The 16,626-nt window shown below is 36.8% G+C and overlaps 1 protein-coding gene across 1 annotated transcript in view; it reads left to right on the forward strand.

Annotated features, from left to right (window-relative positions):
* The window catches only part of ATF6 (activating transcription factor 6), a 246,416-nt gene that overhangs the window by 107,441 nt on the left and 122,349 nt on the right, over positions 1 to 16,626 (forward strand). Inside the window, exons 13-14 of the mRNA XM_069546978.2 lie at positions 8,619 to 8,686; positions 12,779 to 12,893. Coding sequence (XP_069403079.2) covers positions 8,619 to 8,686; positions 12,779 to 12,893 — 183 coding nt within the window. The remainder of the gene's footprint in view (positions 1 to 8,618; positions 8,687 to 12,778; positions 12,894 to 16,626) is intronic.

A 16,626-nucleotide genomic window follows, 5' to 3' on the forward strand; every position in this document is an offset into this window, starting at 1 on the left:
ACATTAAAAGGATATTGAGAACCATGGACTTTTAACCAGTAAGGGACTGTTTTCATCTATAAAATAATGAGGTTTAGTCTAAATGAGCTTAAGCTCTAACATTGAGAGTCTCTGATTATCCATTGTGTGTTTCTCTGGGCCACTTACCTTTTGTTCACCTATTATGGCAACTTTATTTGTTGGTAGTACTTCTGGAGGCGACAGGCAATCATTACTAATACCATAGTTACCTCAAAGTCCCAAAGCTGCTTAGTCGCATTGGAATACAGTGTCTAGTACTGCCAAAACTCACATCTGCCAAAGCCTACACATTAGCTGCCTCCATGGCCAGAGAAAAAAATGAACTCTGTCTCCCTCTGTTTTCCAAATCTGGTGCAAGTGAATATTATTGGTAGAACCTAAATTATATCTAGACCCTGGTAGCAAAAAAGTTTGGGTAATGTAGTTGTCAGGCTTTCATCCTTTGTTATACAGGGAAGAGTGAAAAGGGAGCAGGAAGAGACTGTTGCCAGTGGAGAATTCCACACAGCTGGCAAAATGGGCTTTATGAAAAATAGATTAAATCATTGGCCTAAATAAGTTTTTTGTCTTATCTTTTGACATATTTTTTCATGTTATTCTTTCCTGTTTATTAGATAAATAAGCAGAGAGTTAACTTTGTAAGGGTGCTTGGTGTTCTTTAATCTTACAGAAATTTTAGTGGAAGATAAAGAATTTTTCTTTAATTTCATGGGTTTTGAACATTTGGAGATTTGTAGTTTAAAATCTTATCTCTTTCTCTGCTATCTTGGGTACATATATTTTTAGTAGGGAGCTTAGATAATGGTAAAAAATGGGAGTCTTAGCTATTACAGAAAAAAGGAATGACAAGGATAAATCTATGTTTGTTAAAGGTTAAATGAAGTTCTTGGTCAGTTAGGGGAAGAAGAGTCATTCTGCTTCTGCTGTTGTTGATACCAAAGCATATAAAGAATTCATCTGGCTTTGTTTCTTAGTATACAAAACCTGTATCTACTCTGCTTAGTCTTCTTTGCTCATTTCAACCTTCTTGTGCAAAGGACCTAATAGTCCAATAAGGTATTTTATGAATTTGACAAATGAACATTATTTTTTAAATTTCTGTCATCTCTAAGCCTTATATTCTTGATTTGATTTGTCCCATTTCATAATTCTGCCCTCTTCCTGGACTGTGAGTTATTAGAAAAGATAAAGGGGCAAATTAGTAAAAATATCATTCCAAATGAAGGCAAAATAAAGATATTTTCAGACAGATAAAAACTGAGATAATTTGTCTCCAGAAGATCTGCACTATAAGAAATACTAACATGAGTTTTTCAGACTAAGGGAAATGGTACCAGACAGAACACCAGATTATCAGGAGTGAAAAGCATCACAATGGTTAAATATCTGGATAAAAATAAATGGCTGTTTTTTTGTTTGTTTGTTTCAGTATCTTTATTTTGTGTATATCAAAGTCTTTAAAAGACTATTATCTTAAAAAAAAAACCTTTTTATTTTGTATTGGGGTATGAAAGTGAAGTCACTTAGTCGTGTCCGACTCTTTGCAACCCGTGGACTGTAGCCCACCAAGCTCCTCTGTCCATGGGATTCTCCAGGCAAGAATACTGGGGTGGGTTGTCATTTCCTTCTCCAAGGAAATCGGGTATAGCCGATTAATAATGTGATAGTTTCAGGTGAGCAATGAAGGGGCTCAGCCATTCATATGCATGTATCCATTCTCCCTCAAACTCCCCTAGGAGTGGCATCCAGGCTGCCACGTAACACTGAGCAGAGTTCCATGTGCTGTATGCACAGTAGGTCCTTGTTGGTTATCCATTTTAAATATAGCAGTGTGTACATGTCCATCCCAAGCTCCCTAACTATCCCTTTACCCATTTTCTAAGTCTGAGTGTCTTTCTGTTTTGTAAGTTCATTTTTATCATGTCTTTTTAGAAAAAAAGATTTTGCATATAAGGGATGTCATATGATTTTTCTCTGTCTGATGTAACTTTACTCACTATGACAATCTCTAGGTCCATCCATGTTGCTACAAAATGGCATTATTTCATTCTTTTTAACAGCTAAGTAATATTCCAGTGTATATGTGTACCCCATCTCCTTCATTCATTCCTCTGTTGATGGACATTTACCGCTTCCATGTCTTGGCTGTTGTGAATAGTGCTGCAATGAACATTGGGGTGCATGTATCATTTGAGATCATGTTTTTCTCAAGATACATGCCCAAGAGTGGGATTGCAGGGTCATATGGTAGCTCTGTTTTTAGATTTTTAAGGAACCTCCATACTGTTCTTCACACTGGCTGTACCAGTTAAATTCCCACCAACAGTGTAGGAGGGTTTCCTTCTCTCTACACCTTCTCTAGCATTTATTGTTTGTGGATTTTTCGATGATAGCCATTTTGATAATTAACTGTGTTGAACATATCTTTTCAGGTGCCACTTGACCGTCTGTATATCTTTATTGGAGAAATGTCTGTTTAGGTCTTCTGTGCATTTTTTGATTGGATTGTTTGTTTTGATGCTGTTAAGCATCATGAGCTGTTTGTAAATTTTGGAGACTAATCCTTTGTCAGTGACATCATTTGTAAATATTTTCTCCCAATCTTTTTGCCTTGTTTATTGTTTCCTTTTCTGTGTAAAAGCTTTTGACTTTAAGTAGATGTCATTTGTTTATTTTTGTTTTTATTTCCATTATTCTGGGGACAGATCCAAAAATATACTGCTGTGATTTGTCAGAGTCTTCTGCCTATGTTTTCCTCTAGTAGTTTTATAGTGTCCAGTCTCACATTTAGGTCTTTAATCCATTTTGAGCTTATTTGCATGTATGGTATTAAAGAATGACCTTATTTCGTTTTTTTACATGTAGTGGTCCTATTTTCCCAGCACCATTTGTTGAAGGGACTGTTTTTCTATACTGTATATTTTTGCCTCCTTTGTCATAAATTGACCATAGGTGCATCGGTTCATTTCTGGGTTTTCTGTCCTGTTTCATTGATCAATATTTCTATTTTTCTGCCAGTATCATACTCTTTTGATGACTATAGCTTTCTAGTGTAGCCTGAAGTCAAGGACCCTGATTCTTCCAGCTCCATTTTTTTTTTCCAACATTGCTTTAGCTATTTGGGATCTTAAAAAGACTATTTTAAAAGCAAAACTTACAGCAGCTGGTTGTGGTTTATAGTTTGTTTAGATATAAAATATAATAAGAACAAAAAGGGAGGGGGATAAAAGGAATTATACTCTTAATAAAGTTTTTATATAGTTCAAGTAATATTTGGAGGTAGACTAGTAGCTTAAAGATCAAAGTATAATCTCTAGAGCAACCACTAAAAATGAGCACAAGCAATAGCTGAAAAGGTGATATCATCAGTAAAAATGAAATGGTAAAAAAGTGTATATTTCAGCCAAAAGAATAAACAAATAAAGAATAATTAAGATAAATAGAAAATATATACCAGGGTAATAGAAAAAAACTCAACTATATTAGTAATTAAAGTTAATGGCCTAAACATATCAATTAAAAGGGAGAAATTAACAAAGTAGATTTTTTAAAAGGAAAGACTCAACTACATGCTGTTTGCAAGAAATGACGTTTTAAACATAAAGACACAGACAGATGCAAATAAAGGGTAAAGTGTTTTATGTGCAAACACTAAGCATTAGAATGCTGATGTGGCTATGTTAATCAAACAAAGTAAATAGAGAATATTACAGAAGACAATCAAATTTCATATTCAGAGGAGCATTCAATTCTAAATGTATAGGCTCCAAGTAACAAAGTTTCAAAAACAGTGCATAAAAATGACAGAATTAAAGGGAAAAACAAATCTACAACATAATTGGAGATTTTAACATCTTTCTCACTTCAGTTCAGTCAATCAGTTGTTTCTGACTCTTTGCAATGCCATGAATCACAGCATGCCAGGCCTCCCTGTCCATCACCAGCTCCCGGAGTTCACTCAGATTCACGTCCATCGAGTCATTGATGCCATCCAGCCATCTCATCCTCTGTCGTCCCCTTCTCCTCCTGCCCCCAATCCCTCCCAGCATCAGAGTCTTTTCCAGTGAGTCAACTCCTGTGATGAGGTGGCCAAAGTACTGGAGTTTCAGCTTCAGCATCAGTCCTTCCAAAGAAATCCCAGGGCTGATCTCCTTCAGAATGGACTGGTTGGATCTCCTTGCAGTCCAAGGACTCTTAAGAGTCTTCTCCAACACCACAGTTCAAAAGCATCAATTCTTCAGTGCTCAGCCTTCTTCACAGTCCAACTCTCACATCCTTACATGACCACAGGAAAAACCATAGCCTTGACTAGATGGACCTTTGTTGGCAAAGTAATGTCTCTGCTATCTAGGTTGGTCATAACTTTTCTTCCAAGGAGTAAGCGTCTTTTACTTTCATGGCTGCGATCACCATCTGCAGTGATTTTGGAGCCCAAAAAAATAAAGTCTGACACTGTTTCCACGGTGTCCTCATCTATTTCCCATGAAGTGATGGGACCGGATGCCATGATCTTCGTTTTCTGAATGTTGAGCTTTAAGTCAACTTTTTCACTCTTCACTTTCACTTTCATCAAGAGGCTTTTTACTTCCTCTTCACTTTCTGCCAGAAGGGTGGTGTCATCTGCATATCTGAGGTTATTGATATTTCTCCCAGCAATCTTGATTACAGCTTGTGCTTCTTCCAGCCTTTCTCATGATGTACTCTGCATAAAGGTTAAATAAGCAGAGTGATAATATATAGCCTTGACGTACTCCTTTTCCTATTTGGAACCAGTCTGTTGTTCCATGTCCAGTTCTAACTGTTGCTTCCTGACCTGCATATAGGTTTCTCAAGAGGCAGGTCAGGTGGTCTGGTATTCCCATCTCTTTCAGAATTTTCCACAGTTTATTGTGATCCACACAGTCAAAGGCTTTGGCATAGTCAATAAGGCAGAAATAGATGTTTTTCTGGAACTCTCTTGCTTTTTCCATGATCCAGCGGATGTTGGCAATTTGATCTCTGGTTCCTCTGCCTTTTCTAAAACCAGCTTGAACATCTGGAAATTCACGGTTTACATATTGCTGAAGTATAGCTTGAAGAATCTTGAGCATTACTTTACTAGCATGTGAGATGAGTGCAATTGTGCAGCAGTTTGAGCATTCTTTGGCATTGCCTTTCTTTGGGATTGGAATGAAAATTGACCTTTTCCAGTCCTATGGCCACTGCTGAGTTTTCCAAATTTGCTGGCATATTGAGTGTAGCACTTTCACAGCATCATCTTTCAGGATTTGAAATAGCGCAACTGGAACTCCATCACCTCCACTAGCTTTGTTCATAGTGATGCTTTCAGAGGCCCACTTGACTTCACATTCCAGAATGTCTGGCTCTAGGTGAGTGATCACATCATCGTGATTATCTTGGTCGTGAAGATCTTCGTTGTACAGTTCCTCTGTGTATTCTTGCCACCTCTTCTTAATATCTTCTGCTTCTGTTAGGTCCATACCATTTCTGTCCTTTATTGAGCCCAACTTTGCATGAAATGTTCCCTTGGTATCTCTAATTTTCTTGAAGAGATCTCTAGTCTTTCCCATTCTGTTGTTTTCCTCTATTTCTTTGCATTGATCGCTGAGGAAGGCTTTCTTATCTCTTCTTGCTATTCTTTGGAACTCTGAATTCAGATGCTTATATCTTTCCTTTTCTCCTTTGCTTTTCGCTTCTCTTCTTTTCACAGCTATTTGTGAGGCCTTCTCAGACAGCCATTTTGCTTTTTTGCATTTCTTTTCCATGGGGATGGTCTTGATCCCTGTCTCCTGTACAATGTCATGAACCTCATTCCATAGTTCATCAGGCACTCTATCTATCAGATCTAGGCCCTTAAATCTATGTCTCACTTCCACTGTATAACCATAAGGGATTTGATTTAGGTCATACCTGAATGGTCTAGTGGTTTTCCCTACTTTCTTCAATTTAAGTCTGAATTTGGTAATAAGGAGTTCATGATCTGAGCCACAGTCAGCTCCCGGTCTTGTTTTTGTTGACTGTATAGAGCTTCTCCATCTTCGGCTGCAAAGAATATAATCAGTTTGATTTCAGTGTTGACCATCTGGTGATATCCATGTGTAGAGTCTTCTCTTGTGTTGTTGGAAGAGAGTGTTTGCTATGACCAGTGCGTTCTCTTGGCAAAACTCTATTAGTCTTTGCCGTGCTTCATTCCACATTCCAAGGCCAAATTTGCCTGTTACTCCAGGTGTTTCTTGATTTCCTGCTTTTGCATTCCAGTCCCCTATCATGAAAAGGACATCTCTTTTGGGTGTTAGTTCTAAAAGGTCTTGTAGGTCTTCATAGAACTGTTCAACTTCAGCTTCTTCAGCATTACTGGTTGGGGCATAGACTTGGATTACTATGATGTTGAATGGTTTGCTTTGGAAACGAACAGAGATCATTCTGTCGTTTTTGAGATTGCTTCCAAGTACTGCATTTCTATGTAAATGTCTCACTTTTTTTTTTTTTTCCTGATTATAACCCTGTGCTAAGTCCACAGAGCTAAAAATGTTGAAGTTCATGGCCAAGTTTTCACAAGTCCCTTTGTTTATTGGTATAAATCTTGAATAGGTAAATGGCATGTTCAGTTTCTGTTTGCCTGCTGTCTCTGTAAGTCACTCAGCTTTCTTTAAAGCCTACCCACTCATTTCTGAATCTATGAAAAGAAATCTGGCTTTTTTCAGACTTCTGTGCTTATTTCATATGTGCCAAAGTAGCAAAATCATTTAAAATTCATCTACTATTTAATCTGTTTATTTTAAAATTTATATTATCCACTAACTGTAGTTTAATTTTGGATTTATTTACTACTTGATAAGCATATCAGTAAGTATATTTTATTATTTAAGTATCTTTTTCTTTTCATTTTATGTGTGCTCTTTTTATTTTTGTTTAATACATTTTTGAGCACTTACAATATTTAAGACCTACATTAGTTTTTTATAAAATAAGACCCTTGACTTGTTACAGAGCCAGGAATTGGAAGCCCTCTTTTCATCCTTGCATATCGGTTCCATCCACCACCAAACAAAATTGTGCCCTCTTCTCTTCTCTTAACCCTTCGTATATTCTTGTGTTTTAGCATTATACTGTATTGTCTTCCCAGTTACACTGCAAGCTTCCTGATGGCGGAAGTCAAATTCTGTAGCACCTGTACATGTAGTAGGCACATTCTATGAAAGTTTGATTGCTGAAGGAAGAATGGATGGATACAGTAACAAACAAATGCTAGTAATCTTGTGATTAAAGTTAGCTAAGTCACTGACAAGGTAATAGTAAAGTCAATTCCTAATGTGCTCTTGAACTCTGATAGTCTTATAAAAGTTTTTTGAAGATCAATTTACAAAGCTGCCAGGGTATATAAGAAGACATAGTGCAAAGCAGTATGTAGCTTCCCTGGTGGCTCAGATGGTAAAGCATCTGTCTGCAATGCGGGAGACCTGGGTTCGATTCCTGGGTTGGGAAGATCCCCTGGAGAAGGAAATGGCAATCCACTCCAGCACTCTTGCCTGGAAAATCCCATTGGAGGGAGGAGCCTAATAGGCTACAGTCCACGGGGTTGCAAAGAGTCGGACACGACTGAGTGACTTCAGACTCAGACTCAGTGCAAAGCAGATGCTAAGTGGGAGAGAAGTTTCTACCATAGTCTATGTAGACCACTAATGGTTCTAGAAGGCGAAGAGTCATTGGTGAGATCTCTTTAGTGATGGACTAGTCTATAGGTCTATGTAGGCATGAAGATCTTTGTGTTTACTCAAAGTAAACATTAGCATCTAGTTTTGTTCTGGTCCTTTCATACTTTGGGCTTCCCTTTTGGCTCAGCTGGTAAAGAATCTGCCTGCAATGCAGGAGATGTGTCCCTGGGTTGGGAAAATCCCCTGGAGAAGGGAAAGGCTACACACTCCAGTATTCTGGCCTAGAAAATTCCATGGACTGTATAGTCCAGGGGTCAGCAAAGAGTCTGACATGACTTTACTTTCTTTTCATACTTTAGGAAATTTTCATTGGGAAAATAATTATTTGAGACAAACACAAATTGTTAATGATTTCCCTGGTGGCTCTGACAGTAAGAATCTCCCTGCAGTGCAGTGGGTCTGGGTTTGATCCCTGAGTTGGGAAGATCCCCTGGAGAAGGGAATGGCTACACACTCCAGTATTCTTGTATGGAGAATTCCATGGACAAGGGAGCCTGGTGGGCTATAGCCCAAGGGATCGCAAAGAGTCAGTCATGCCTGAGCGACTAATGCTTAAGTTATACGTTCAGTAATACTTGTATGAGCTGGTCATAAAACCTGTGATACTTGGACTAAGTTTTGTGGCTATATCTTGAATCTTTATGGGAAGTCCCTTAAATGTCTTACTGTCCATAAGACACGTCTTTCAGCCCAGAATATGACCAAATGAGTTCTAATTTCTTTATTAGTATTTAGTTATGTAAATTTAATGTCAGAATATTCATGAAAAAAACTTTAAGAATACTTCAGTGAAGTTTAGTAAATACAAATATAGATGCTCAATATAGGAAACTTTTCAAATAATTTCATTATATAACATTAAAACATTTTCTTTTCTTTCAGGGTGCTCTGGAACAGGGCTCAAATTCTCAGCTCATGGCTGTCCAATACACAGAAACCACTAGTATCAGGTAAGAAAGTGTGGAGGCTCTTGGTTAAGGAATTCTAAATGCCTAGTATTTCAGTAAAGTTGAAATGCACACTTTGCTTCCATCTAGATTGTTCAGCTATATGTAGTAACTTATAGATCTCTGTAACCAGAATATTTCATTCAATTACTATGTGTATGTTAAAAATATATTCGTTTTTTGACACATTATTATGATGGCATATTGTTTCTTCATTAGTTAAAAATGTTTTTAATCTCTTAGTTCAGTCACTAAGTTGTGTCTGACTCTTTGTGAGCCCATGCACTGCAGCACGCCAGGTCTCCCTGTTCATCACCAACTCCTAGAGCTTACTCAAACTCATGTCCATTGAGTCAGTGATGCCATGCAACCATCTCATCCTCCATTTTTTCCCTTCTCCTCGTGCCTTGAATCTTTCCCAGCATCAGGGTCTTTTCAAATGAGTCAGTTCTTCACATCAGGTGGCCAAAGTATTGGAGTTTCAGCTTCAGCATCAGTCCTTCCAATGAATATTCAGGACTGATTTCCTTTAGGATGGACTAGTTGGATCTCCTTGCAGTCCAAGGGACTCTCAAGAGTCTTCTCCAACACCACAGTTCAAAAGCATCAGTTCTTCGGTGCTCAGCTTTCTTTATAGTCCAACTCTCACTTCCATACATGACCACTGGAAAAACCATAGCCTTGACTAGATGGACTTTTTTGGCAAAGTAATGTCTCTGCTTTTTAATATGATGTCTAGGTTGGTAATTACTTTTCTTCTAAGGAGCAAGCGTCTTTGAATTTCATGGCTGCAGTCACAATTTGCTGTGATTTTGGAGCCCCCCCAAATAGTCTGTCACTGTTCCCCCATCTATTTCCCATGAAGTGATGGGACCAGATGCCATAATCTTAGTTTTCTGAATGTTGAGCTTTAAGCCAACTTTTTTCACTCTCCTCTTTCACTTTCAGTAAGAGGCTCTTCAGTTCTCCTTTGTTTTCTGCCATAAGGATGGTGTCATCTGCATATCTGAGGCTATTGATATTTCTCCCGGCAGTCTTGATTCCAGCTTGTGCTTCTTCCAGCCCAGCGTTTCTCGTGATGTATTCTGCATATAAGTTAAATAAGCAGGGTGACAATGTACAGCCTTGACGTACTCCTTTCCCTATTTGGAACCAGTCTGTTGTCCCATGTCCAGTTCTAACTGTTGCTTCCTGGCCTGCATACAGATTTCTTAAGAGGCAGGTCAGGTGGTCTGGTATTCCCATCTCTGGAACAATTTTCCACAGTTTGTGGTGGTCCACACAGTCAAAGCCTTTGGCATAGTCAAAGGCAGAAGTAGATGTTTTTCTGGAACTCTCTTGCTTTTTTGATGATCCAATGGATGTTGGCAGTTTGATCTCTGGTTCCTCTGCCTTTTCTAAATCCAGCCTGAACATCTGGAAGTTCACAGTTCACATACCATTGAAGCCTGGTTTGGAAAATTTTGAGCATTACTTTACTAGCGTGTGAGATGAGTGCAATTGTGCAGCAGTTTGAGCATTCATTGGCATTGCCTTTCTTTGGGATTGGAATGAAAATTGACCTTTTCCAGTCCTGTGGCCACTGCTGAGTTTTCCAAATTTGCTGGCATATTGAGTGTAGCACTTTCACAGCATCATCTTTCAGGATTTGAAATAGCTCCACTGGAATTCCATCACCTCCACTAGCTTTGTTCATAGTGATGCTTCCTAAGGCCCACTTGACTTCACTCTCTAGGATGTCTGGCTCTAGGTGAGTGATCACATCATCATGATTATCTTGGTTGTGAAGGTCTTTTTTGTACAGTTCTTCTGTGTATTCTTGCTACCTCTTCTTAATATCTTCTGCTTCTATTAGGTCCATACCATTTCTGTCCTTTATTGAGCCCATCTTTGCATGAAATGTTCCCTTGGTATCTCTAATTGTCTTGAAGAGATCTCTAGACTTTCCCATTCTGTTGTTTTCCTCTGTTTCTTTGCACTGGTCACTGAGGAAGGCTTTCTTATCTCTCCTTGCTATTCTTTGGAACTCTGCATTCAGGTGGGTATATTTTTCCTTTTCTCTTTGCCTTTCGCGTCTCTTCTTTTCACAAGTATCTGTAAGACCTTCTCAGACAGCCATTTTGCCTTTTGCATTTCTTTTAATCTCAAAGTTGCTATTTAAAACTGAAAACTACTTGAACCTAAACTGCTATTTAAAAAACAGTTTAAAAAAATGTTTTAAAGGGAATTATAGTTGACCTTCATTATTCATGTATTCTGTATTTATGAATCCTCGTAGTTGAGAAAATTTGTTTGTACACCCAATCAATACTCAAGGTACTTTCATGGTCATTGCAGCAAAACAGTACTTTGGCTTCCTGTTTTAGCTCTCATACTATAAACACTTGTCCTTTCCAAGATCTGTTTAGTGCCATATTTTTTACATTGTATGATTTTTGCTTGTAAATTCATCATTTAAAATTGCCCCCAAGCATTAGTTCTGAAGTGTGCTGCCTAGTGTTTGTAAGAGCTCAAGAAAGCTGTATTGTGCCATGTAGAGAAAATATGTGTTAGATAAACTGCATTTGTACACGGTTTATAGTGCTGTTGGCTGTGAGTGTTTTGTTAATGAGTGAACAGTATTTGTTAAAGAAAGTGTCTTTAGATGGAAACATATAAAGCAAGGTTATATGCTGATCAGTTAACAAAAATGCTGTAACTAAGGGCTCACAGGAACCTAACCTATATTTCCCTTAGGAGAATGGTTCAGTGTTTTCTCATTCAGAGTTCACACTGACTTTACAGAACATAACTACTGTAAATAATAAGAGTTGTGAGAAGGCAATGGCAACCCACTCCAGTACTCTTGCCTGGAAAATCCCGTGGATAGAGGAGCCTGGTGGGCTGCAGTCCATGGGGTCGCTAAGAGTCGGACACAACTGAGCAACTTCACTTTCACTTTTCACTTTCATGCATTGGGGAAGGAAATGGCAACCCACTCCAGTGTTCTTGCCTGGAGAATCCCAGGGATGGTGGAGCTGGTAGGCTGCCATCTATGGTGTCGCACAGAGTTGGACACAACTGAAGCGACTTAGCAGTAGTAGGCAAAATACTATATTTAGGAATGGCCTATTGAGTACATGAAATTATTTCAAAGGAAGTTTTTATGGCATGGCTCATTTATAATTTCCTTTTAGGTCAATCTTTCCTTCCTCTTAAGTTAATAAAAGTTTGAAGACATAGGAGAATGTATAAGAATTAAATATATATGATTTTTGTTTTTGAAGAAAAATAAACATTTTTTTTTTTACTCTCTTTAACTTTAGGTATTAGCTTACTGTACTAAACAATAAAAGACTGAAAATATTATTAAGAACTATATTAATACCATTTGAATACATCTTTCGGGACATGATGTGGTTTGAGGTATTACATTTTTAGGTATAATTTTACCAAGGCACTGACATGATACTTTTAATGTCTATGGTTAATAATTGTTGAGTGACTCCTATGGAACAGGACCCATAGGAGTAACATGCTTGATACTAACATCTCTGACCCCAGGAATAGTCCTGAAAGGTTTATGTGGTTACCCTCATTTTACTGATGAGGAAAATGAAGTTGCTCCGGGATGGATTTCCCCAAGAATGCCCAGTTGAGGGGTGGAACAGGAATTCAGAGACAGGTATATTTGTTTCCAGATCCTAAGCTCTTTTTCACCTTTTGTGCAGCCTCATAGGCAAGTGTGCTTTCACAGATTTGACGGAATGGTGAAAAAGAACTTTTCCTCAGACTTAATTTTTGTTACCAAAATTTTAAAATCATGCAAACTGATGCAAAAGTCTATTTTCTGGTTCTTCTGTTGCTTTTACATGCTTTGCAATGCACTTGACTGTCTGATACATTTTAGAGCCTTGATTCAGAAATGAGAGTTTAGCTTTAGTGAACTGGATCTTAGCTTTTCAAAATGTTATTATAAAAATTACTGCCAAAATGTTACTAATATTTTGGTTGAGAGAGATTCTTATGATTCAGATGTCACCTTAGATTAGGAAGCATTTTTGAGAGGATAGAAATTCATCAGTTTAAGAGCACTTTGCCATTTTCTTACTTCAGCAGGAACTCAGGGAGTGAGCTACAGGTGTATTATGCTTCACCCAGAAGTTACCAAGACTTCTTTGAAGCTATCCACAGAAGGGGAGACACATTTTATGTTGTGTCATTTCGAAGGGTAAGTTCATTTTGAAAGAATAAAAGAAATATTTTTGAATACTTGCTGTACACAAGGCATTGGGCTGAATACTATGGAAGATAAAAATATATGAGATAGGAAGCAATAGAGAATAAATTGTATCAATGGAACACTCTAAGTGCTATAATAGAAGCTTGACTTTGAGCTGTTCAAGTTATGAAGAGGAACATGGAGTTGATACCAGACAATATTTAGAAAATGTAAGCTGGTTATTGATTTTTATTCTTTGTTGTCCCTATAGCCATATTGTTTGTTTATAACTAAAGGAGAAGTAAAAACAAAAATTTCTTTTTAGGCTTTATGGTGGTTTTCCCATTTGGTTATTGGAAAATAGACTTCCTAAGTTTTAGCTTAATATGAGTTATGAGCTGATTAATACATTATTTGTGGAATGTTTGGATCTATGTGACTGAGACTTTCTATTCTTTTCTCTCTCCTTCATCAAGCATTTACTCTTACTAGTGAAGAATATATAAGATAATTAGTCATTTATGCAAAATAAAATGTTTATATGACCAGTTCTGAATGTTACAAATGTTAGACTAAATGGGGTAAAATGCAAAGCTTATTTTCATGCCATCTGCGTTTCCTCTAAAATGAAAATACATTTTTCATGGAATTGCCATTTGAATATCTCTCTTAAAGTGCTATATGTTAAACCAGTAACACATGAATAGGTTAGAATTCCTTGGTAATTTGTATCCTAGGTTTTTCTTTTTCCTTTTTTAAAGAATGTAGAGAGGCATGATAGAAATAAGCATATGCTGACAGTAAACGATTCATTCTCTGATTATTGTCACAACTCACTATCACTGAAATTTTCAGTTAGTTCTTTTCCTGAAGTATAAATATCTAGCGGCTCAGAATTTTGGACTTGAAGATTAGGGCAGTCAAACATTTCATGTGCGTGTAGTCGTTAATCCAATGTGTTAGGAGATTTGGGATACTATAGTGAAGGTATCTCATGACTTCTGCCTTTTCTCAAAAATTCCCTGTGCTCAGTCTATCCTCTCAGATGTAATCAATGTGTTTCTTTACTGCACCAGCCTCAAAGTTCATTTTCAGCAGAAAGGGGGCAGCTGAAAACAGGGTTTCGGCAAGGCTCCAGCTCTTTTGGCTGATGAGAACTTAGTGTTGCTTTGGGCTGACACAGTCATGTTGGGGGGAAATGTAAATGGGATCCAGCACTATGAAGAAGAGATTTGATGGGTGTGAAAACAGACGTGTTGATGTATGTATATAATGAATATAACCACAAAACAAACACTGAAATAGCTGAATACTTTTCCTTAGGTTTGGGATAATTTCTGTATTATTTGATGAAAACAGTACAGTATACATTAAAAGTAGCAATTGTCAAGCCACAGATTGACATCATGACTAGTAACATTTTTCTAGGGAGGAGAACAAGTATTTGTTATGGAGAAAATTATTGTAGCCTTAAAAGAACTGTGTTTTTACAAAGGAAGATGAATGCTCTTCTTTTTTTTTTAATGAATATGTTACATTTCTTACATTTGTAAAAGCTAATTCTCATTAGTTTGCTGTGAAAAGTGCTGCTAGAAAATTACTTGTCACCCTCCCTCCAGTCTTCTGATGTTCTGGAAGGAACTGTCTCATGTTTAAGAAAACTGTTGGACTCTCACATTCTGTTTGAGTTTTTCATTTCCTAATTACTGATTTATCATATCTTAGTGTTTTATATCAAGGAAAAGTGAGGATAAGCATGAACTTAACTAGATAACAGTCGTTAGAAGTCCTTAGAGAGAGATGGCATCCTTTTTTACTTTTTCTTGCTTTATTTTGTTTCAACAGTAGGGATAAGGAAGTTAATTTTATCATGATGACTATGTCATTGGACAGGAATTTGATTCTTAAGTCCTGGGTTGTTCTTTTTGTTCTTGCTAAAATGAAAATGAGAGACATAGTGATCTCATGCTTACATGCTTAGTTTTCTTTTCCATTTTTTTCAGTATAAAATATGCTAACAATTTTATCAAAAAGTTAAGTGGCATTGTTTCTTGTGCAGAAAGATGTAGAAATCTCAATAAAAATAAATAAGGGGAAAAAAAGAAACATGTAGAAGTCTCACTCAGGCTCTTAATTTCATTGACAGAAATTACTGTAATTGATACTGTGTGACTGCATTAGAAATTAAGTGTAGGAATTTTGATGCCTTCAGGTTTTGCTTAGTATAAATGAAAATTAATGGAGCCAGTAAGCAAACCGTATTATTTTATTTTATAATTGGACATGTGTTTAACAAATATTTTAATATATAAAAAAATAGATGTAGCTATTGACTGTTTAGTATACCACTATTTAATAAACCAACTCTTACATTTCATAGCTTAGAACGTACACTAGTCCTCATGGAAAATTAGAATAGTGGCTTGTTGTCATTCCTGATTCAACAGCAGCTCCAGTAACTCCATTTTAGTCTTTTTCTCACATATCTTACTCAGACTCCCCAAACATAAAAGAGAGCTTGATTTTATATATATATATATATATAATTTAAAAATATATATATATAATTTTATATATATATAAAATTATATGGAATTTCTGCAGTAATCTGGCTCATGATCCATGGTCCATTTATTTGTGACCAAAGAAATAGGGTGGATTTCTTTAAATGTACCAGCAAGTTTATGCAGAAGGAATAGCTTGGACTACTAGTCTGAGAAAAAGATTGTGATGAACCTTTAGAGCTTCATAAACTGTTTATTTTATCACATAACACCTGCTTTTTTAAAAACAGTCCTTTCTTTATTGGTCCCTAGTTTTTGGTCTCAGAAGCTTGTCTTCTCATATGTATCACAAGCCTCTGACAGACAGGAAGTGTCATATGCGTTTTTATTACTACAGCTGACACTCAGCACAATGCCAGTCACTCAGTGTTTATTGAACAAAGCAATTTTATGTATGGTTCACTAAGGGAAAGTTCATTGTTTTTCATAATCATTTAAGGTATATATTTACATCTGTTTTACTTAGGGAAATTTAAATCTATTTTGCTGTTCTAAGAAGTAACATGGGCAGTGCCAAATTCCAGCAGAAAGTTCAGTCAGAGATGACCAATCTTTGCTTTATTTATAGTTGTACTAGCCAGAGATGTATCAGCTTTGTGCTTATCTCTGAATCCAAGCTGTAGAGCTAAGAAAAAAGTCACCTTGGTGAAATTATTGGAGTGGATTGTTGTTAGACCTTGTTGCTTTTTTTTTTTTTTTTTTTTTTGTGGAGAAGGCTTGATGTCTAGTATCTCTGCAGATTCAAGTAGCATGAACCAGAAACTTGTAGCTTTGGACAAAGAATAAGAAAAACTCTAATAGTGCAGAAAGGTTGACTGGTGATGTCAATGATTCAAAATGTTTGCCAAAGGTTTATTCCCACAGAAGGCCATAAAGGAGAGTTTCACAGAATGACAATGACATTTTCTAAGTTAAGGCCTAAAGTAATACCTAATACATGCTTAGAAGAGTGGCATATTTTCTTAATGTATATTATTTGTTTCTTGGAAAATTTTGTTTAGTATATAACTTTATATAAAATCTTCAGGGGCAAGAGGAATTTCTTTAGTAATCAAAGGAAATTAGTGTATAAAGTCTACTTCAAAAGGATACAGCTCCTTTTGTTTTGGGACTTCACAACTACACATGGATCTTGAAGTTTGGCCATTTACTTATCTCTGCTTTCATGATCTTTTAGC

The sequence above is a fragment of the Ovis canadensis genome, chromosome 1, assembly GCF_042477335.2.
Source record: "Ovis canadensis isolate MfBH-ARS-UI-01 breed Bighorn chromosome 1, ARS-UI_OviCan_v2, whole genome shotgun sequence".
In the NCBI taxonomy this organism is placed as follows: domain Eukaryota; kingdom Metazoa; phylum Chordata; class Mammalia; order Artiodactyla; family Bovidae; genus Ovis; species Ovis canadensis.